General features: G+C 45.8%; 1 protein-coding gene across 1 annotated transcript in view; it reads right to left on the bottom strand.

Moving 5' to 3' along the window:
* The window catches only part of LOC144487157 (E3 ubiquitin-protein ligase RNF185-like), a 108871-nt gene that overhangs the window by 15344 nt on the left and 69898 nt on the right, over positions 1-23629 (bottom strand). The window contains exon 2 of the mRNA XM_078205218.1: positions 2967-3079. Within this exon, the coding sequence (XP_078061344.1) occupies positions 2967-3079 (113 nt within the window). The remainder of the gene's footprint in view (positions 1-2966; positions 3080-23629) is intronic.

The raw sequence follows: 23629 nt of genomic DNA on the forward strand, positions 1-23629 counted from the left end.
AATCTTGCTGGCCTCAATTCTACAAGGGAGAGATTCCTTGTAGTTCATAGGAGGCAGTGGCACAGTTGTATTGTCACTGAACTAGTTAATCCAGAGATCCAGTGCAAGCAGCACAGGTTCAAATTTCACCCCAACAGATGGTGAAATCTAAATTTAGTAAAAACCTGGAATTGAAAGTCTAATCAATGACTGTTGATTGTCATAAAAACCCATGTTGTTCACTAATGTCCTTTAGGGAAGGAAATCTGCCATCCTTACCTGGTCTGGCCTACATGTGACTCCAGAGCCACAGCAATATAGTTGACTCTCAACGGCCCTCTGGAGGGCAGTTAGGGATGGACAATAAATGCTGGTCCAGCCAGTGACACTAATGTCCCATAACATGAATTAAAAGAATCAATTAACAATCTCTCTGTGCATGCCCATCCACCTTATCTTTACTCCTCATTCCCACCAGTAAAAACAGATCAAAGCATTTTCTTTATTAATTCATGGGGTGTGGGTGTCATAGACATAGCAAATAGGAGCAGGAATAAGCCAGCCGGCCTTTCAAGCCTGCTCCACTACTGAGTGTGATTGTGGCTGATCTTCTGACTCAACACCATATTCTCACTCTCCCCATACCCTTTGACACCAAGATATCTATTTCCTTCTTAAATATATTCAGTAATTTGGCCGCCACAGCTTCTGTGGTAGAGAATTTTACAGATTCACCATCCTCTGAGTGAAGAAGTTTCTCCTCCTAAATTGCTTATTCCTCATCCTGCCACTGCAACCCCTTGGTTCTGGACCCCTAACCTCCGTGTGTCCCCCTCCCCACCCAGAGGAAACAACATCCCTGCATCCAGTCTGCCCAGCCCTGTCAGAATTTTATATATTCCAATCAGATCCCCTCTCATTCTTCTAAATTCCAGTGAGTACAAAGCCCAGTTGTCACAATCTCACCATTTTAGGAATTAGTCTTGTGAACCTTCACTGCATTGCCTCTATGGCAAGTATATCCTTTCTAAAGCAAAAGACCAAAACTGCACATGATGCCCAAGGTGTGATTTCACCAGAGCCCTGCCCAGCTGCAGTAAGACCAAAGATGTGCGGGTTAGGTTGATTGGCCAGGTTAAAAATTGCCCCTTAGAGTCCTGGGATGCATAGGTTAGAGGGATTAGCGGGTAAATATGTGGGGGTAGGGCCTGGGTGGGATTGTGGTCAGTGCAGACTCGATGGGCCGAATGGCCTCCTTCTGCACTGTAGGGTTTCTATGATTCTATGAAGACATTCTTTGCTCCTTCACTCAAGTCCTCTTGCAATAAAGGCCAACATGGCGTTTGTCCTCCTAACTGCCTGCTATACCTGCACGCTTGTTTTCAGTGACTGATGTACAAGGACACCCAGGTCCTTTTGTATATCAACATTTATCAATCTATCACTATTTAAATAACGCTCTGCCATTCTGTTTCTCCATCCAGAGAGAATAATTTCACATTTATACTGCATCTGCCATATATTTGCCCACTCATTCAACTTGTCTGAATGACCTTGAAGCCCCTCAACATCCTCCTCACCACTCACCTCACCAAGTTTGGTGTTGTCAACAAACTTGGAAATATTACCTTTGGTCTCTTATCCAAAACATTGAGGTCGCTGGCTGGGCCCATCGCTAATTGCCCTAGAAATGAGTGGCTTGCTGGCTATTTTCAGAGGGCATTTAAGAGTCATTGGATGGCACGGTAGCACAGTGGTTAGCATTGCTGCTTCACAGCTCCAGGGACCTGGGTTCGATTCCCAGCTTGGGTCACTGTCTGTGTGGAGTTTGCATATTCTCCTCGTGTCTGCGTGGGTTTCCTCCGGGTGCTCCAGTTTCCTCCCACAGTCCAAAGATGTGCGGGTTAGGTTGATTGGCCATGCTAAAAATTGCCCCTTAGAGTCCTGAGATGCGTAGGTTAGAGGGATTAGTGGGTAAATATGTAGGGATATGGGGGTAGGGCCTGGTTGGGATTGTGGTCGGTGCATACTCGATGGGCCGAATGGCCTCCTTCTGCACTGTAGGGTTTCTATGGTTTCAACCACATTGCTGTGGGTCTGGAATCACAAGTCGGCCAGAACAGGTAAGGACAGCCTTCCCTAAAAGACATTAGTGAACCAGATGGATTTTTAAGGACAATGAACAATGATTTCATGATCTTCATTAGACTCAATCCAAAATTTTTATTGAATTCAAATTTCACCATCGGCTCTGTTGGAATTTGAACTCAGGTCCCTGGAGCATGACCCTGCATATCTCTAGATTACTAATCCAGTGACAATATCACTAAACCACTATCTTCCTAAACTGACATGCACAGTTCATATGTCTGAAAGCACCCTGTGGAATGTGATCTGCATTTGAAAAATTAATGCATAGCATCATGATTCAATTTACAAATGGCAATTCCAACTGTTTAAGTACTGAGCCCAGGTTCCAGTCTACTGCTTGTTGAATCCTCTCCAAAATCACATAGCAGGACATTAGCTTCACCAAATAAAACTGTCTTAAGTTACACGAAAAACGTCTTGACAGAATATGGTAGCATTCCAGCTACCCACTGAACGGGAGCACTGAAAAGATTGTATTTAAAAGGGGAGATTCTCATTTCATTGCGTCTATCAAACAAACAAAAAATACAAATATCAGAGGTTTTCAATTAGTGACTTCTCCTATATTTGAAGTGAGATTAATAAAATTATCATTTACATTGAGAATCGAATTAAAATACTTCATCTTTCCTGAAGCACATCACTCACAAGTCAAATCATTAATATCACAAAAAATAAAGAGAAATGCCATTCAGCCTCGGCGATGTTCCATATAAATGCACAACTTGTACCGTATTCACCAATTACAAATTAATGAATGACCCTCTCCCCAGTCCCCTTCTTGCTTATCAGGATGGATCGGAGTTGACGTGGTGTTGTTTCATTGATTGTCTCACCTTGGATCCTGCTGACCTGTACTTCCTCTTCCATAAAGGGGAATGACTTTGTCTCGACTGATGCCTGCTTTGCAAACAGGGCAAACCTGTCTGTTGGGTCTGGTCTCTAACCACTGTCAGAATATAAACATCACAGGCTTTCAGTTAGTGATAACCGCACCCCAAATAAAAGAGACAAAGAATATAATGGTTCCAGTTCAACATAGTTCAAGAGAAACTAAAGAACACAAGAGGACATTTTTGCAGTACAAATATAATGGCTTCTAGGTAGTTTAATGGAGGCATAAGCCTGAGTGCAAAGATGCTTTTATTGAATCTCACCTGTCCAATAAGGGTGACCCCTCATTTTAAAACAGTTGTGGGCTCACCCACTAGAGGATACATGCTTTCAATGTCCACCTTGTCAACATCATTCAAGATCTTATATACTTCACTGAAGTCACTTCTCACTCTTCTAAACTCTTGTGCAAACATGCCCTGCCTTTCATGAGACAACCTGTTCATTCCAAGTATTCTGGTAAACCTCTTCTAGAATGCCCCCAACGCATTTACATATTTTTTTAATGAAGAGACCAAAACTGCAGTGTTCAAGGTGCAGTCTCACCAATGTCCTGCATAAATGAGGCATAGCATCCTTACTTTTATGTTCAACTCCTCTTGTAATAAAGGATAGCATTCCATTAGCCTTCTTGATTACATGTTGTACCTGCACACTAACCTTTTATATTTACTGAACCTATATCCCTTTGTATCGCAGCATTCTGCAATCGTTCTCCATTTAGCTCATACTGTTTCTTCATTCTTCCCACCAAAATGAACAATTTCACACTTTGCCACTCCATCTGCAAGATTTTTGTCCACTCACTCAATCTATCTATATCCATCTGCAAACTTCAACTGTCTTCTTCACAGCATACTTTCCTATCCATCTTTGCACTGTCTGCAAATTTAGCTACCACCGCTCCTCTCATCTCAGTCATTGGTGTAAATTATAAAAACATTGAGGCTCCAGACAGCACAGACCCCTGCGGGACTCCACTCATCACATCTAGTCAATTAGACAAAGATCCATTTCTGCATATTCTGTTTCGTGACAGCCAATCTTCAATCCAACTAATACCAACTAATACCCCCGATACCATGAGCTTTTATTTTCTGATTAATCTTTGATGTGGCACTGTATCAAATGTTTTCTGGAAATCCAAGTACAATATGTCTTTGATTGGATTTGATTTATCATCACATGTATTGGTATACAGTATTGTTTCTTGCGCGCTATACAAAGCATACTGTTCATAAAGTACATAGGGGAGAAGGAAAGGAGTGGGTGCAGAATGTAGTGTTAAATAGGGCATTATTAGAGTTTGTAAGAGTACAGTTTTAAAAGCACAGAGCGAGAGTAAAAGATAGAATTAAAAGGCATGCTGGGGGACAGCTTGCAAGAAGTCACCAAGCTCCGGCATCATCTTGTACATCTACAGGCTCCCTTCTAACCACAGCACATGTTAACAAGAATGTTTCAAAGAATTCTTCATTTTCTTTTAATTAATTCGTGGGATATGGGAGTCACTGGCTGGGCCAGCATTTGTAGTCTGTCTCTGATTGCACTGGAACTGAGTGGCTTGCTTGGCCATTTGTCACTAAATGTTAGGATGCTTAGTAAAGTGTTTTTATTCCCCACAAGTAAAATCCATCTGCCATCTATTCTGTAAACCATTTCTGGGAAGCAACTAAGAATCATCGAATCCCTACAATGCAGAAGAAGGCCATTCAGCCCGAGTCTGCGCCGACTCTCCGACAAGAGTATCTTTCCCAGGCTCACCTGCCCCACCATAACTGTAACCCCATGCATTTTCCTCACTAATCCCCCTAACCTACACATCTTGGAACACTAAGCGGCAATTTACCATGGCCAATCCACCTAAGCTGCACATCACAATGGGAAGAAACTAGGAGGAAACCCACACAGACACAGGGAGAATTGGCAAACTCCACACAGGGTCAACTAAGGCTGGAATCGAACCTGGGTCACTGGCACTGTGAGGTAAAAGTGCTAACCACTGTGGGTGTTGGATAGTCAGAAGCTTTTTTCCCAGGGTGGAAGAGTCAATTACTCGGGGGCATAGGTTTAAGATGCGAGGGGCAAGGTTTAAAGGAGATGTATGAGGCAAGTTTATTTTTACACAGAGTGGGTGCCTGGAACTCACTGCCGGGGGAGATAGACGAAGCAGATATGATAATGACTTTTAAGGGCAAGTGACAAATAAATGAAGAGGAAGGGAATAAAGGGATATGGTCCCCAGGAGGGTAGGAGTTTTAGTTCAGTCGGGCAGCATGGTCGGTGCAGGCTTGGAGGGTTGAAAGGCCTGTTCCTGTGCTATAATTTTCTTTGTTCTTTGCAATTAGTAGTCAGAGTGCTGTGATCTTGGAAGCAGTTTAGACACAGAGGGTGTTCAAGAAGCAGTAGCAAAGAACGAGATGAGAAGCCATCCCAGGAAACAGCTCAGCTAGAGAAGGAGTGCTGAAACAAAAATTAGTTTGTCCAAAGGTCTTTCCTGAACTGAAGACCATTCCCATGTCCTGGTCACTTAGGCTGTGCGGTGTGGTAATCACTGGCTAGATTTAACCAATTGGTTTATGGCTGTTGGTTGGGAAAAAGGGTCTCAACAGAGTTTAGGATTATGGGAGAAACAGATATTTTTGGGTTTTCAGTCTTTGAGGGCCTAAATGCTCAGTTAATTTGCTGAAATATATAACACAAATATATCTTTGCGTTATCTTTCTTCTAGTTAATTAATACTTGTCTTTATTTGTTTAGCGAAAGTGGGTCTGAGTTCTCAGTGTTTCTGCAAACATTTCACATTAATATCCAAAAATAAAAACACCACATGAAACCCATGTTTGAGCTTGGAACACTCCCACACGTAACGTCAGTGGGGTTTTGTAATATAGAAAATTGGGGGCTCTTGGATCAGGATATTTTAAAAAGCATAATTCTTTTGGTGTAGAAAATTTGACTTATAAAAGTAACGAGTATGAGAAACGTGGAAAGCAAGTGAAAATGTATTTTTCAAAGTAAAAGACTGCAGAACAAATGGCTCACTCTAGTCCATACTTAATTGGAAGAGGATAACATAACCGCGGCAAAATTGAAAAACATGCCTAATGCTAAGCTGTTACAATTGGCAGGGAAATTGGAGCTAAGTTCACTAATACTGTTAAAGAAATCCAAGATTGTGGAAAGACGAGCAGAGCACTTAAACATACCACAGACATCCAGCAAAACCCACTTCTCTAAAAAACAACATGAGGCAGTAGAATTAGCAGGCATTCAGGAGTTGCAGGAAATGCAGGAAATGCAGTAGTTCGCAATTGCAGAAAAAGAAAACAAGACAGAGAATTTGAGCTCAGAATGCAACAAGTCAAAGTAGAGACACTACAGCAAGGTGAGGGGGAAAGCAGCTCTACACATGAACTTAATGGGAACAATTTTTAAATTTGTATAGGTACTTCCAAAATTTGAGGAACATGATGTAGAAGCACTCTTTATATCTTTTGAAAAGGTAGCTAAAAAAATAAGATGGTGACAAGAGAATTAGACAATCCCCTTGCTGAGTAAATTTGTAGGTTATATATGCATCTTTGGAGGGGGGGTAGATTGAAGGACAATGAGACTGTCAAAAGAGTTGCCCTTCGTGTATATGGAGAACTGGCTTGGTCACAGAAGACAGAGGGTGGTAGTGGAAGGGTCTTTTTCCGGCTGGAGGCCTGTGACTAGTGGTGTTCCACAGGGCTCTGTATTGGGACCTCTGCTGTTTGTGATTTATATAAATGATCTGGAAGAAGGTGTAACTGGGGTGATCAGTAAGTTTGCGGACGACACAAAATTGGCAGGACTTGCAGATAGTGAGGAGCATTGTCAGAAGCTACAGAAGGATATAGATAGGCTGGAAATTTGGGCAAAGAAATGGCAGATGGAGTTCAATCCTGATAAATGCGAAGTGATGCATTTTGGTAGAAATAATGTAGGGAGGAGCTATATGATAAATGGCAGAACCATAAAGGGTGTAGATACGCAGAGGGACCTGGGTGTGCAAGTCCACAGATCCTTGAAAGTGACGTCACAGGTGGAGAAGGTGGTGAAGAAGGCATATGGCATGCTTCCCTTTATAGGACGGGGCATAGAGTATAAAAGTTGGGGTCTGATGTTGCAGGTGTATAGAACGTTGGTTCGGCCGCATCTGGAATACTGCGTCCAGTTCTGGTCGCCACACTACCAGAAGGACATGGAGGCTTTGGAGAGAGTACAGAGGAGGTTTACCAGGATGTTACCTGGTATGGAGGGGCTTAGTTATGAGGAGAGATTGGGTAAACTGGGGTTGTTCTCCCTGGAAAGACGGAGGATGAGGGGAGACTTAATAGAGGTGTATAAAATTATGAAAGGCATAGATAGGGTGAACGGTGGGAAGCTTTTCCCCAGGTCGGTGGTGATGTTCACGAGGGGTCATAGGTTCAAGGTGAAGGGGGGGAGGTTTAACACAGATATCAGACGGACATATTTTACACAGAGGGTGGTGGGGGCCTGGAATGCGCTGCCAGGCAAGGTGGTGGAGGCGGACACATTGGGAACGTTTAAGACTTATCTAGACAGCCAAATGAACGGAGTGGGAATGGAGGGATACAAAAGAATGGTCTAGTTTGGACCAGGGAGCGGCGCGGGCTTGGAGGGCCGAAGGGCCTGTTCCTGTGCTGTATTGTTCTTTGTTTTGTTCTTTGAGGCATATAGACAGAAATTTCAAAACACAAGTAAACAGCCTGGGCAAACTCATCTTGAATTAGCAAGATTAAAGGAAAACAATTTTCATCGTTGGATACAAGCTTGCTTGAAATGTTTGAAACCCATAGAGAGGTGATGGTTTTAAAAGAGTTTAAAAATTCAATTTCTTTGTTCCTCCACATGCATCCTAACAATCAAAGAGTCAGACTGTGAGACAGGCAGCAGAGCTAAATGTGATTACAAACTGGTCCACAGAAGCAAACCTTTTAAATCAGAAGAAGACAGAAAACAGGAAGGAGTGAGAAAAGACAGTCAAGGAAAAGGGGAGTGGCTGAAACTCTCAAAGTTTTCACTATCACAGAGAAAAGACAGTGCTAAAGAGGTTTCTTCGGAAAGAGGTCAAGAGGGTTAGATGTCATAATTGCAATAAACTGGGCCACCTGAAATCAGAATGCTGGTTATTAAGGGGAAAGCTGATTGGAGTTATCAATTTTAAGAAGTGAAAAATGAAACCAGAGAATGGAGAACAAGAAAAGCAGGTTGAATTTATGCATAGAGTGAGCAAGCTGAGTTTCTGGTCAATGGTAGCACGAAGAATGTTGACAGTGGGGTTCAGTGATGGCAACACCATGGAATGCCAAGGAGTGGTGGTTAGAGTGTCTCTTATTAGTGATGGTCATGGCATAGCATTTGTGTGGTGCGAATGTTACTTGCCAGTTGTCAGCCCAAGCCCCATATTGTCCAGATCTTGTTGCATTTGAACATGAACTGCTTCAGTATTTGAGAAGTTGCAAATGGTGCTGAATATTGTGCAATTAATTTTGTGGGATAAAGATATTTGTTGTCCTGAAGGGATGCTAAAAAAAAAGTTCTGATTACAAGCATTCATGGGGGAAACGGTAAAATCCCACTCATGAAGGTAACTTAAGGATCATTTGATTTATTATTGTCACATGTATTAGCATACAATGAAAAGTATTGTTCTTGCGCGCTATACATTCAAAGCATGCCGTACATAGAAAAGGAAACAGAGTGTAGAATGTAGTGTTACAGTCATAGCTAGCGTGCAGAGAATGATCAACATAATGCGAGGTAGGTCCATTCAAAAGTCTGACAGCAGCAGGGAAGAAGCTGTTCTCGAGTCGGGGTTGGTACGTGACATCAGACTTTTGTATCTTTTTCCCGACGGAAGAAAGTGGAAGAGAGAATGTCTGGGGTGCGTGGGGTCCTTAATTATGCTAGTTGCTTTCCCAAGGCAGCGGGGAGTGTAGACAGAGTCAATGGATGGGAGGGGGTGCATCTACAGAAACTGGTGAGAGTCGGAGCTGACATGCCAAATTTCCTTCATCTTCTGAGAAAGTACAGGCATCGGTGGGCTTTCTTAACTATAGTGTCAGACAGGTAATTGCAGGATTGGTTGAGAAATTACCTATTGCAGGGATTCATTCTATTTTGGGGAGTGATGTGGCAGGATCACAGGTAGTGGTGATATGCACGGTAGCTGAACAGCCTATATACAACCTAGCTACAAAGTCCTTACAAAAATAATTTCCTGGAATGCTCTCAGATTATGTACTGACGAGATCACAGGCACAAAGTTAAATAGGAGCAAGATAAAACAAACCAGACTGCAGGGGGGAGCAAGTGAAGATAAAGAGACAGATATGTTTACTTCAAACAGATTACTGTCGCTCAGTCAAAAACAGTCCAAATTACACCAAATTCATCAAGCAGCCTATTCAACGCCGGAAGCACAGTGCATTCCTGAATGTTATTTCAAGGATAAAGTCCTGATGAGAAAGTAAAGACCAGCACAGGTGAGTGCAAATGACACATGGGTACAAGAACATCAGATTACACTACCTCCTGAATACAGAAAACAGATTCTAAGAATAGCTCATGAGATACCATTTGGGGATAAGGAAAACCAAAACCAAAGCTAGATTACACAGATGTAGCTATTTCTGCCAAGTGGTGTGGAAACCACAAGATGTAATTAAACCAGTGCCTTTCATCCCTATTAAATTTAAAAGAAATTAAACAGCTTTTGAAGAACCTTTTTTTCATGATTGTTTGGGCCCCTTATCAAAACAAACACACTACAAATCAATATTTGTTGACGATCATGGATATAGCAATTAGATTTCCTGAAGTCATCCCACTCAGAAGTATTTCAGCCAAGAAAGTGGCAGAGGAATTGATCAAATCTTTTACCCAATATGGCTTACCAAAAGAAATCCAGTCTGATCGGGATCAAATTTCACGTCAAAATTATTTAAAGGGGACAATTTAGAGATAAAGCAATATAGTTTATTGGATTTATGGAGTTGGGGTGGAAACTAAAGGCCAAGACTGACAGAGTGGTTATCTCTGGACTCTTGCCTGTACCACGGGATAGTTTAGAGAGGAATAGGGAGAGGGAAGGTTTGAATTCATGGCTGAGGGGATGGTGCAGGAGGGAGGGGTTCAGGTACTTAAGCAATTGGGGCTCGTACTGGGGAAGGTGTGACCTCTATGAGAAGGATGGTCTACACCTTAATCAGAAGGGGACCAATATCCTGGGGGGTAAATTTGCTAAGGCCATGCAGGGAGGTTTAAACTGATTCGGGGGGGGGGGAGGGATCCTGAGTAGTGGGGCTGAAAGTGAGGGATGCATGGATGGGGACTGCAATGCACGGCATTGCAGAGGTGGGGTGGAGCAGGGTTTGAAATGTGTATACTTCAATGCCAGGAGTATTCGCAATAAAGTGGGTGAACTTGCAGCGTGGATCAGTACCTGGGACTTCGATGTTGTGGCTATTTCAGAGACATGGGTAGAGCAGGGGCAGGAATGGATGCTGCAGGTCCCGGGGTTCAAATGTTTTAGTCGAAGTAGGGAAGGAGGTAGAAGAGGGGGAGGGGTAGCATTATTGGTCAGAGATTGTATCACAGTGTCAGAGAGGAGGTTTGATGAGGACTTAGTATGGGCGGAGATTAGAAATAGGAGAGGAGAGGTCACCCTGTTGGGAGTCTTTTATAGACCTCCTAAAAGTTCTAGAGAGGTTGAGGAAAGGATTGCGGAGTCAATCCTGCTTAGGAGTGAAAGTAATAGGGCAATTGTTATGGGGGATTTTAACTTGACTAATATTGACTGGAATTGTTATAGCTCTAGCTCGTTAGAGGGGTCAGTTTTTGTTCAAAGCGTGCAGGAAGGTTTTTTGACTCAGTATGTAGACAGGCCAACTAGAGGTGAGGCTATATTGGATCTGGTGCTGGGAAATGAGCCAGACCAGGTGCTAGACTTGGAAGTTGGTGTGCATTTTGGTGATAGTGACCACAATTCGGTTACGTTCACCTTAGTGATGGAAAGGGATAGGCATGAACCTCGGGCCAGTGGTTTTAGCTGGGGGAAGGGTAATTATGAGGCTATTAGGAGAGAATTAGGAAACATAGGTTGGACTAGGAGATTACAGGGACTGGGAACGTCCGACATGTGGAGTTTTTTCAAGGAGCAGCTACTGCGAGTCTGTGATAGGTATGTCCCTGTCAGGCAAGGAGGAATTGGTAGGGCTAGGGAACCGTGGTGCACCAAAAAAGTTTCTTTGTTGGTTAAAAAGAAAAAGGAGGCTTATGTTCGGATGAGACGTGAGCACTCGGGTAGTGCACTAGAAAGCTTTAGATTGGCTAAGAGGGAGTTGAAGAGCGAGCTTAGAAGGGCTAAAAGGGGACATGAGAAGACTTTGGCGGATAGGGTTAAAGAGAATCCTAAGGCGTTCTATAGGTATGTCAAGAACAGAAGGTTGGTTAGGGCAAGTTTAGGGCCAGTTATAGATGGCAGAGGGAAGTTATGTGTGGAACCGGAGGAGATTGGTGAAGCATTGAACCAATATTTCTCTTCGGTGTTCACGCAAGGGGACATGAATATAGCTGAGGAGGACACTGGGTTGCAAGGGAGTAGAATAGACAGTATTACAGTTGATAAGGAGGATGTGCAGGATATTCTGGAGGGTCTGAAAATAGATAAATCCCCTGGTCCGGATGGGATTTATCCAAGGATTCTCTGGGAGGCAAGAGAAGTGATTGCAGAGCCTCTGGCTCTGATCTTCAGGTCGTCGTTGGCCTCTGGTATAGTACCAGAAGATTGGAGGTTAGCGAATGTTGTCCCATTGTTTAAGAAGGGGAACAGAGACTTCCCCGGGAATTATAGACCGGTGAGTCTCACTTCTGTTGTCGGCAAGATGTTGGAAAAAATTATAAGGGATAGGATTTATAGTTATTTGGAGAGTAATGAATTGATAGGTGATAGTCAGCATGGTTTTGTGGCAGGTAGGTCGTGCCTTACTAACCTTATTGAGTTTTTTGAGAAAGTGACCAAGGAGGTGGATGGGGGCAAGGCAGTGGACGTGGTATATATGGATTTTAGTAAGGCGTTTGATAAGGTTCACCATGGTAGGCTTCTGCAGAAAATGCAGATGTATGGGATTGGGGGTGATCTAGGAAATTGGATCAGGAATTGGCTAGCGGATAGGAAACAGAGGGTGGTGGTTGATAGTAAATATTCATCATGGAGTGCGGTTACAAGTGGTGTACCTCAGGGATCTGTTTTGGGGCCACTGCTGTTTGTAATATTTATTAATGATCTGGATGAGGGTATAGTTGGGTGGATTAGCAAATTTGCTGATGACACCAAAGTCGGTGGTGTGGTAGACAGTGAGGAAGGGTGTCGTAGTTTGCAGGAAGACTTAGACAGGTTGCAAAGTTGGGCCGAGAGGTGGCGGATGGAGTTTAATGCGGAGAAGTGTGAGGTAATTCACTTTGGTAGGAATAACAGATGTGTTGAGTATAGGGCTAACGGGAGGACTTTGAATAGTGTGGAGGAGCAGAGGGATCTAGGTGTAGGTGTGCATAGATCCCTGAAAGTTGGGAATCAAGTAGATAAGGTTGTTAAGAAGGCATATGGTATCTTGGCGTTTATTGGTAGGGGGATTGAATTTAGGAGTCGTAGCGTTATGTTGCAACTGTACACAACTCTGGTGCGGCCGCACTTGGAGTACTGTGTGCAGTTCTGGTCCCCACATTACAGGAAGGATGTGGAGGCTTTGGAGAGGGTGCAGAGGAGGTTTACCAGGATGTTGCCTGGTATGGAGGGGAGATTCTATGAGGAGAGGCTGAGGGATTTGGGATTGTTTTCGCTGGAAAGGCGGCGGCTAAGAGGGGATCTTATTGAAACATATAAGATGATTAGAGGTTTAGATAGGGTGGATAGTGATAGCCTTTTTCCTCTGATGGAGAAATCCAGCACGAGGGGGCATGGCTTTAAATTGAGGGGGGGTAGTTATAGAACCGATGTCAGGGGTAGGTTCTTTACCCAGAGGGTGGTGAGGGATTGGAATGCCCTGCCAGCATCAGTAGTAAATGCGCCTAGTTTGGGGGCGTTTAAGAGATCCGTAGATAGGTTCATGGACGAAAAGAAATTGGTTTAGGTTGGAGGGTCACAGTTTTTTTTTTAACTGGTCGGTGCAACATCGTGGGCCGAAGGGCCTGTTCTGCGCTGTAATGTTCTATGTTCTATGTTCTATGTCAAGTCGAGGGCAGCGGCCTTCCGGAGGAGTCCAATTCGACTCTTTCCTCTTCGGATTGGGTTCATGTCACACTATCTGTAACCCCCACAGAGTTTCACTGGCTGTCTTGTCTGGAGACAATACACATCTTTTTAGCCTGTCTTGATGCTCTCTCCACTCACATTGTTTTGTTTCTTAAAGACTTGATTAGTTGTAAGTATTCGCATTCCAACCATTATTCATGTAAATTGAGTTTGTGTCTTTATATGCTCTGTTTGTGAACAGAATTCCCACTCACCTGAAGAAGGGACTTGCAGCTCCGAAAGCTTGTGTGGCTTTTGCTACCAAATAAACCTGTTGGACTTTAAACTGGTGTTGTTAAACTTCTTACTGTGTTTACCCCAGTCCAACGCCGGCATCTCCACAATCATGACTATCCCTGTGGACAGTGAGGACCCAAAGATCAAAGCTAAAGGCTCTGCAATCTCATCCCTTGCCTCCCAAAGAATCCTAGGATATATCTCTTCTGGCCCAGGGGACTTCTCGACCTTCAGGTTTTTCAAAATTACTAATACATCTTCCCTCAGAACATCTGCCTCCTCCAGCCGATCAGCCTGTATCATACACTCATCCTCAATAACATGGCCCCTCTCCTTGGTGAACACTGAAGAAAAGTATTCATTCATCGCCTCTCCTATCTCTTCTGACTCCATGCACAAGTTCCCACTACTGTCCTTGACTGGCCCTAACCTCATCCTGGTCATTCTTTTATTCCTCACAGAGTAAAAAGCCTTGGGGTTTTCCTTGATCCGCCCGCCAAGGACTTCTCATGCCCCCTCCTAGCTCTCCTAAGCCCTTTTTTCAGCTCATTCCTTGCTAATTTGTAACCTTGTTTTCTCATCCTTACATACGCTTCCTTCTTCCTCTTGACAAGACATTCAACCTCTTTTGTGAACCATGGTTCCCTCACTCGGCCATTTCCTCCCTGCCTGATAGGGACATACCTATCAAGGACACGCAGTATTTGTTCCTTGAACAAGCTCCACTTTTCATTTGTGCCTTTCCCTGACAGTTTCTGTTCCCATCTTATGCTCCCTAATTCTTGCCTAATCGCATCATAATGACCCCTCCTCCAATTATAAACCTTGCCCTGCCGTACGGTCCTATCCCTCTCCATTGCAATAACAAAATACACCGAATTGTGGTCGCTATCTCCAAAGTGCTCGCCCACAACAAAATCTAACACTTGGCCCGGTTCATTTCCCAGTACCAAATCCAATGTGGCCCCACCTCTTGTCGGCTCATCCACATATTGTGTCAGGAAACCCTCGTGCACACACTGTACAAAAACTGCCCCATCCGAACTACTCGGCCTATAAAGGTTCCAATCAATATTTGGAAAGTTAAAGTCACCCATGACAACTACCCTGTGACCTCCACACCTATCCATAATCTGCTTAGCAATTTCTTGCTCCTCATCTCTATTACTATTTGGGGGCCTATCGACAACTCCTAACAATGTGACCGCTCCTTTCCCATTTCTCACTTCAGCCCATATTATCTCAGTAGGCAGATCCCCCTCGAACTGCCTTTCTGCAGCCGTTACACTATCCTTGATTAACAATGCAACTCCACCACCTGTTTTACCACCTTCCCTACTTTCTGAAACATCTATACCCCGGAACTTCCAACAACCATTCCTGTCCCTGTTCTAACCACGTCTCCGTAATGGCCACAACATCGTAGTCCAAGTACCAATCCAGGCTCCAAGTTCACCCACCTTATTTCAGATGCTCCTTGCATTGAAGTAGACACACTTCAACCCCCCTTCCTGTCTGCCGGTACACTCCTGCGACCTTGATATCTTCTTCAGTACCTCACTACACTCAACACTGTCTTCTGGACTACAACTCCTTTTCCCATTCCCCCTGACAAATTAGTTTAAACCCCCCCTGAAGAGCCGTAGCAAATTTCCCGCCCAGGATATTGGTGCCCCTCTGGTTCAGGTGCAACCTGTACTGTTTGTACAGGTCCCACCTTCCCCAGAGTGTGTTCCAATTATCCATGTAGCTGAAACCCTCTCTCCTGCACCATCTCTGCAGCCACGTATTTATCTGCACTCTCTCCCTGTTCCTCAACTCGCTATCACATGGCACCGGCAACAAACCAGAGATGACAACATGATTTGTCTTGGCTCTCAGCTTCCACCCTAGCTCCTTAAATTCCTGTTTTAAATCCCCGTCCCTTCTCTTACCTATGTCGTTGGTACCGATGTGTACCACGACTTGTGACTGTTCCCCCTCCCCCTTAAGAATCCTGAAAACACGGTCCGAGACATAAGAACATAAGAACATAAAAAATAGGAGCAGGAGTAGGCCATCTAGCCCCTCGAGCCTGCCCCGCCATTCAATAAGATCATGGCTGATCTGACGTGGATCAGTACCACTTACCCGCCTGATCCCCATAACCCTTAATTCCCTTACCGATCAGGAATCCATCCATCCGCGCTTTAAACATATTCAGCGAGGTAGCCTCCACCACCTGAGTGGGCAGAGAATTCCAGAGATTCACCACCCTCTGGGAGAAGAAGTTCCTCCTCAACTCTGTCTTAAACCGACCCCCCTTTATTTTGAGGCTGTGTCCTCTAGTTTTAACTTCCTTACTAAATGGAAAGAACCTCTCCGCCTCCACCCTATCCAGCCCCCGCATTACCTTATAAGTCTCCATAAGATCCCCCCTCATCCTTCTAAACTCCAACGAGTACAAACCCAATCTCCTCAGCCTCTCCTCATAATCCAAACCCCTCATCTCCGGTATCAACCTGGTGAACCTTCTCTGCACTCCCTCCAATGCCAATATATCCTTCCTCATATAAGGGGACCAATACTGCACACAGTATTCCAGCTGCGGCCTCACCAATGCCCTGTACAGGTGCATCAAGACATCAAGACATCACCGACCCTGGCACCCGGGAGGCAACATACCATCCGTGAGTCTCTTTTGCTGCCACAGAACCTCCTATCTATCCCTCTAACTAATGAGTCCCCAATAACTATTGCTCTCCCCCTTTCCCTTCTGAGCCACAGGGACGGACTCAGTGCTGGAGATCCAGTCACCATGGCTTACCACTGGGAGGTTGTCCCCCTAATCTGTATCCAAAGCGGAATACTTGTTGCCAAGGGGAACGACCACAGGGGATCCCTGCACTGACTGCTTCCTCCCAGCCCCTCTAACCGTCACCCATCTATCTTCATTCCTTGGAGTACCTATATCCCTGAAGCTTCTGTCTATCATAGGAATCATAGAAACCCTACAGTACAGAAAGAGGCCATTCGGCCCATCGAGCCTGCACCGACCACAATCCCACCTAGGCCCTACGCCCATATCCCTACATATTTACCCACAAATCCCTCTAACTGACGCATCTCAGGACACTAAGGGCAATTTTTAGCATGGCCAATCAACCTAACCCGCACATCTTTGGACTGTGGGAGGAAACCGGAGCACCCGGAGGAAACCCACGCAGACACGAGGAGAATGTGCAAACTCCACACAGACAGTGACCCAAGCCGGGAATCGAACCCAGGTCCCTGGAGCTGTGAAGCAGAAGTGCTAACCACTGTGCTACCGTGCCGTCCCTATGGCCACCTGTACCTCCTGAATGATCCGAAGTTCATCCAGCTCCAGCTTCAGGTCCCTAACGCGGTTTTTGAGGAGCTGAAGATGGGTGCACTTCCCACAGGTGAAATCAGCAGGGACACTGACGGCGTCCCTCACCTCAAACATTCTGCAAGAGGAACACTGCACTGCCTTCACTTCCATCCCCTCTAGATAACTTGCTAATACAACAAGAAAGAAAGAAAGATCTTAGCTGATATTTACTCACCCCCATTAGTTTAGAGGAGGTGGAAGGGTGGGGGACACTAAGTGTAGTGTCTTGGGTTTAGGAACCGCCCAACTTATATACAGGTAAAAATAAAACACTTAACCAGCAACCACCGCGACCCGCACTATAAAAGCAAACTACAAACCTTCCTAGAACTTCCCACGGCCGACTTCCGGTTTCCTGCTGCTCTGAAAAAAAGTTAGTTTTATACTTACAGTTACGCTCAGCTCCGCCCTTCGTCCACTCGCTGCAGACTAGGCTGCGAACCCCCGAGGTTTAAGGTGCGAGGGGCAAGGTTTAAAGGAGATGTACGAGGCAAGTTTTTTTTACACAGAGGGTGATGGGTGTCTGGAACTTGCTGCCGGTTAAGGTAATGGAAGCAGATACGAGAGTGACTTTTAACGGGTGTCTTGACAAATACGTGAATAGGATGGGAATAGTGGAACATGGTCCCCGGAAGGGTGGGGGGTTTTAGTTCAGTCGGGCAGCATGGTCAATGCAGGCTTGGAGGGCCGAAGGGCTGTCATTTTCTTTGTTCAAGTTAACATGGTTTTATGAAAGATAAATCTTGTTTGACAAATTTATTCGTTCTTTGAGGAAATAACAATAGATAAAGGGGAACCTGTAGATGTAGTGTATTTAGATTTCCAAAAGGAATTCGGCAAGATGCTGCATAAGAGACTGGTGCATAAAGTCAAAGCCCATGGAACAGGAGGAAGTGTGTTAGCATGGATTGAAAACTGGCTGTCAAAGAAAATAGAGAGTCGGAATAAATTGGTCCTTTCAGAGTGGAAAGATGTAACTAGTAGAATATTGGCCCTCAATTGTTCACTATTTATGTTAACGGCTTGGAGGATGGAACAGAATGTAAGGTTTCTAAATTTGTCGATGATATGAAGACATGTAAGTTGTGATGAGAATATTGTGATTCTGCAAAGGGATATAGATAGATTGGGTGACTGGGCGAAAAGCTGGTAAATGGAGTTTAATGTTCGGTAGTGTGAGGTCATGCACTTTGTTGGCGGAATCAAAAGACAGATTATTTAACTGGAGAGAGACTGCGTATGAGTGAAATACAGAGAGATCTAGGTGAATCACTAAAAGCAGTTCCAACAAGTAGTGAAGAAGGCAAATGGCATTTATTGTAAAAGGGTTGGAGTTTAAAAATCAGGAGGTTTTGTTGCAATTGGTGTTGGTGAAGCCTCACCTGAAATACTATGGACAGTTTTGGTCCCCTTGCCTAAAAAAGGATACAATAATATTGGCGGCAGTCCAAAGGAGATTCATCAGGCTAATTCTTGGGATGAGAGGCTCAAAAGTGAATAAACAATCTGGGTCTGTATTCCTTGGAGTTTAGAAGAGTGAGGGGTGACATTCAAACATACATGATCCTCCATAAATATTTGATAGTGGGATAGAGGGCTATGGGGAAATGGCACAGAAAAGGAGTTGAGACCAGCAAAGATCAGCCATGGTCAGTAGTGGAGGGAGTGGATGTGGTGCCAATCAAGTGGGGCTGATTTGTCCTGAATGGTGTTGAGCTCCTTGAGTGGTGTTGGAGCTGCACTCATCCAGGCAAGTAGAGAATATTCCATCACACTCCTGACTTGTGCCTTGTAGATGATGGACAGGCTTTGGGAAGTAACGAGGTGAGTTACTTGCCACAGGATTCCCAGCCTCTGACTTGCTCTTGTAGTTAGTATTTATATGGCTGGTCTAGTTCAGTTTCTGGCCAGTGGCATTTGATAAGCGGGGGTGTTTTAATGGGTGAACCTCTTTCCAAAATTGACTCGTGTGTGCTTAGCATTTAACCATCACTGGCGTAGTCAGTGGTAAAGAAGCTCACTTGCCCCAGGTAGCTGCAGTTTGGCAATTGAGTAACCCCATTTGAACCGGTCCTGAGGTCAGCAGTGGCTGACACATTTCACTGGAAGCTGATCTAGGAACAAGTCAGGAGCTTTAGCCAACACAGAATGAGTCACTCCAAGGTCGAGCCCATAAATCTGGGAATTTGCTATGTGAGTGAATTCGGTGCAGTGAGGGAGGAAGGACCCTTCTGGCCTTTTACAAAGAGGAGTGGATGGCATGGTAGCATAGCGGTTAGCACTGCTGCATCACAGTGCTAGGGACCTGGGTTCAATTCCGGCCTTGAGTCTTCACTGTGTGGAATTTGCACGTTCTCCCCATGTCTGCGTGGGTTTCCGTCGGATGCCCCGGTTTCCTCCCACAGTCTGAAAGACATGCTGATATAAAATTCTCCCTCCGTGTACGCAAACGGATGCCGGAGTGTGGCAACTCGGGGATTTTCACAGTAACTCCGCTGCAGTGTTAATGTAAGCCTACATATGACACTAAGAAATAAACTAAACTTTATGAACTGGGGATCTTACCAAATTAGCCAACGTAACTTGCCCTTCATGAACCCATACTGAGTCTTCCCAATGGGACAGTTTGTATCCAGATGTCTCGTTATTTCTTCCTTGATGAATCAAACATATCTACTATAGAAGTTAAGGTAACCAGTCTATAGTTACCGTTACCTTGATGATTCAAACATAGCTACTACAGAAGTTAAGGTAACCAGCCTATAGTTACCCGCCTTTTGTCTACCTCCTTTTTTAAACAGTGGTGTCACATTTGCTGTTTTCCAGTACTGAGGGAGTGCTGCAGTGTCTGAGGGTCAATACTGAGGGAGTGCTGCACTGTCCGAGGTTCAGTACGAAGGAAGCGCTGCAATGTCAGTGTGTTAGTACTGAGGGAGTACTGTAATATCTGAGGGTTAGTACTGGGAATGCTGCACTGTCAGTGGGTCAGTACTGAGAGAATGCTGCACTGTTGATCAGTAATGAGGGAGTGTTGTGCTATCAGAGGGTCAGTACAGAGGGAGTGCTGCACTGTCAGAGGGACAGTACTGAGGGACTGCTGCACTGTCAGCAGGTCAGTACTGAGAGAGTGCTGCACTAACCGAATCAATACTGTGGGAGTGCTGCAATGTTAGAGGGTCAGTATTGAGGGAGTGTTGCCCTGTCAGAGGGTTAAACATAGAAACATAGAAAACCACAGCACAAAACAGGCCCTTCGGCCCCACAAGTTGTACCGAACATATCTTTCAGTGATCAGTACTCTGGGAGTGCTGCACTGTCAGAGGGTCAGTACGAAGGGAGGCTGCAATGTCAGGGGGTTAGGACGAAGGAAGCGCTGTAATGTCAGAGGGTCAGTAATGAGGGAGTTTTCTGCTGTCAGGGGGCCTGTACTGTGGGAGTGCTGCACCTTCAGAGGGTTAGTACTGAGGGAGTCCTGCAGTGTCTGAGGGTTAGTGTTGAGGGAAAACTGCCAGCAGGTCAGGAGTGTGGGAGTGCTGCAATGTCAGAGAGTTAGTACTGAGGGAGTGTTGTACTGTCAGTGGATTAGTACAAATGGAGTCCTACACTGAGCGTTAGTGCTGAGGTAAAGCTGCACTGTCAACAGGTCAGTACTGAGGGACTATTGCACTGTCGGAGGGTCAGTACGATGGGAGGCTGCAATGTCAGAGAGTTATTACTGAGGGTGTTTTGCGCTGTTAGGGGGTCAGTACTGTGGCAGTGCTGCACTGTCAGAGGGTTAGTACTGACAGAGTGCTGCACCGTCAGAAGGTTGGTACTGAGGGAGTGCTGCAATGTCAGAGAGTTAGTTTAGTACTGAGGGAGTGCTGCATTGTCAGAGAGTTAGTTTAGTACTGAGGGAGTGCTGCATTGTCAGAGAGTTAGTTTAGTACTGAGGGAGTGCTGCATTGTCAGTGGATTAGTACAAAGGGAGTCCTGCACTGTCTGAGAATTAGTACTGAGGGAAAGCTGCACTGTCAGCAGGTCAGTACTGAGAGTGTTGCACTGTCCGAGGGTCAATAATGAGCGAGTGCTGCTCTGACAGACGGAATACACTCTGTCAGAGGGTCAGTACTGTGGGAGTACCGCATTGTCAGAGGATCAGTAATGAGGGAGTGCCGCACTGTCAGAGGGTCAGCACTGAGGGAGTGCTGCACTGTCAGAGGGTCAGTACTGAGGGAGTGCTGCACTGTCAGAGGGTCAGTACTGTGGGAGTACCGCATTGTCAGAGGATCAGTAATGAGGGAGCGCAGCATTGTCAGAGAGTCAGTACTGAGTGAGTGCTGCACTGTCAGAGAGTCAGTACTGAGGGAGTGCTGCTCTGACAGAAGGTCAGTACTGAGGGAGTGCTGCCGTGTCAGAGGGTCAGTAATGAGGGAGTACTACACTGTCAGAGGGTCAGTACGAAGGGAGTGCTGCACTGTCAATGCTGAGTCCCGAGGGAGTGCTGCATTGTGAGAGGATCAGTACGAAGGGAGCGCTGCAATATCAGAGGGTTAGTACTGAGGGAGTGCTGCACTGTCAGCGGGTCAGTACTGAGGGAGTGCCGCACTGTCACAATGTCGGTAATGGGGGAGTATTGCGCTGTCAGAGGGTCAGTACGAAGGGAGCGCTGCAATGTCAGAGGGTCAGTACTGAGGGATGCCACAATGCTAGACGCTCAGTACTGAGGGAGTGCTGCATTGTCAGAGGGTCAGTAATGAGGGAGTGTTGCGGTGTCAGAGGGTCAGTAGAAAGATGGAATTGCACTGTCAGAGAGTCAGTACTAAGGGAGTGCAGCACTGTTGGAGGTTCAGCACTGTGGGAGTGCTGCTCTGACAGATGGTCAGTACTGAAGGAGTGCTGCCCAGTCAGAGGGTCAATAATGAGGGAGTGCTGCACTGTCAGAGGGTCAGTAATGAGGGAGCACAACACTGTCAGAGAGTCAGTAGTGAGTGAGTGCTGCACTGTCAATGCTGAGTCCTGTGGGTAAGTACTGAGGAAGCTCCGCGCTGCCAGAGGGTCAGTAATGAGGGACTGTTGCATTGTTTGAGGGTCAGTACAAAGGGAGTGCCACACTGTTGGAGAGTTGGGGCTGAGGGACTGCTGCACGCTCAGGGGACAGTACGGAGGGAGTGCTGCACTGTCAGGGTCAGTTCAGAGTGAGAGGTGCACTGTCAATGGGTCAGTGCCGAGAGAAGTCTGCACTGTCAGAAGGATTAGTACTCGGGGAGTGCTGCACTGTCAGAGGGTCATTAATGAGGCATTGTTGCACTGTCAAAGGGTCAGTACTGAGTGAGTGCTGCACTGTCATAGAGTTAGTTTAGATGGAGAGTTGCACTGTCAGAGGGTCTGTACTGTGAGAGTGCTGCAATATCTGAGGATTTGAACTGAGGGTTTGCCACACTGTCAGAGGGTCAGTGCTGAGGGAGTGCCGCACTCTCAGAGGGTCAGTACTGAGAGAGTGCTGCAATGTCAGAGGGTCAGTGCTGAGGGAGTGCTGCAATGTCAGAGGGTCAGTGCTTAGGGAGTGCTGCAATGTCAGAGGGTCAGTGCTGAGGGAGTGCTGCAATGTCAGAGGGTCAGTGCTTAGGGAGTGCTGCAATGTCAGAGGGTCAGTGCTGAGGGAGTGCTGCAATGTCAGAGGGTCAGTGCTGAGGGAGTGCTGCAATGTCAGAGGGTCAGTGCTTAGGGAGTGCTGCAATGTCAGAGGGTCAGTGCTGAGGGAGTGCTGCAATGTCAGAGGGTCAGTGCTGAGGGAGTGCTGCACTGTCAGAGTGTCAGTGCTGAGGGAGTGCCCACTGTCAGAGGGTCAGTACGAAGGGAGTGCTGCAATGTCAGAGGGTCAGTACTGTGGGAGTGCTGTAATGTCAGAGGGTCTGTGCTGAGGGAGTGCCGCACTGTCAGAGGGTCTGTGCTGAGGGAGTGCTGCAATGTCAGAAGGTTAGCACTGAGGGAGTGCTGCAATGTTTAAGGGTAGTACTGAGGGAAAGCTGCACTGTCCGCGGGTCAGTAATTAGGGAGTGTTGCGTGTTAGATGGTCAGGACTGAGAGAGTGCTGCACTGTCAGAGAGTTAGTACAGAGGGAGTGCTGCACTGTCAGAGGGTCAGTAATGAGGGAGTTTTCTGCTGTCAGGGGGCCTGTACTGTGGGAGTGCTGCACCTTCAGAGGGTTAGTACTGAGGGAGTCCTGCAGTGTCTGAGGGTTAGTGTTGAGGGAAAACTGCCAGCAGGTCAGGAGTGTGGGAGTGCTGCAATGTCAGAGAGTTAGTACTGAGGGAGTGTTGTACTGTCAGTGGATTAGTACAAATGGAGTCCTACACTGAGCGTTAGTGCTGAGGTAAAGCTGCACTGTCAACAGGTCAGTACTGAGGGACTATTGCACTGTCGGAGGGTCAGTACGATGGGAGGCTGCAATGTCAGAGAGTTATTACTGAGGGTGTTTTGCGCTGTTAGGGGGTCAGTACTGTGGCAGTGCTGCACTGTCAGAGGGTTAGTACTGACAGAGTGCTGCACCGTCAGAAGGTTGGTACTGAGGGAGTGCTGCAATGTCAGAGAGTTAGTTTAGTACTGAGGGAGTGCTGCATTGTCAGAGAGTTAGTTTAGTACTGAGGGAGTGC

The sequence above is a fragment of the Mustelus asterias genome, unplaced genomic scaffold (genome assembly GCF_964213995.1).
Source record: "Mustelus asterias unplaced genomic scaffold, sMusAst1.hap1.1 HAP1_SCAFFOLD_625, whole genome shotgun sequence".
In the NCBI taxonomy this organism is placed as follows: domain Eukaryota; kingdom Metazoa; phylum Chordata; class Chondrichthyes; order Carcharhiniformes; family Triakidae; genus Mustelus; species Mustelus asterias.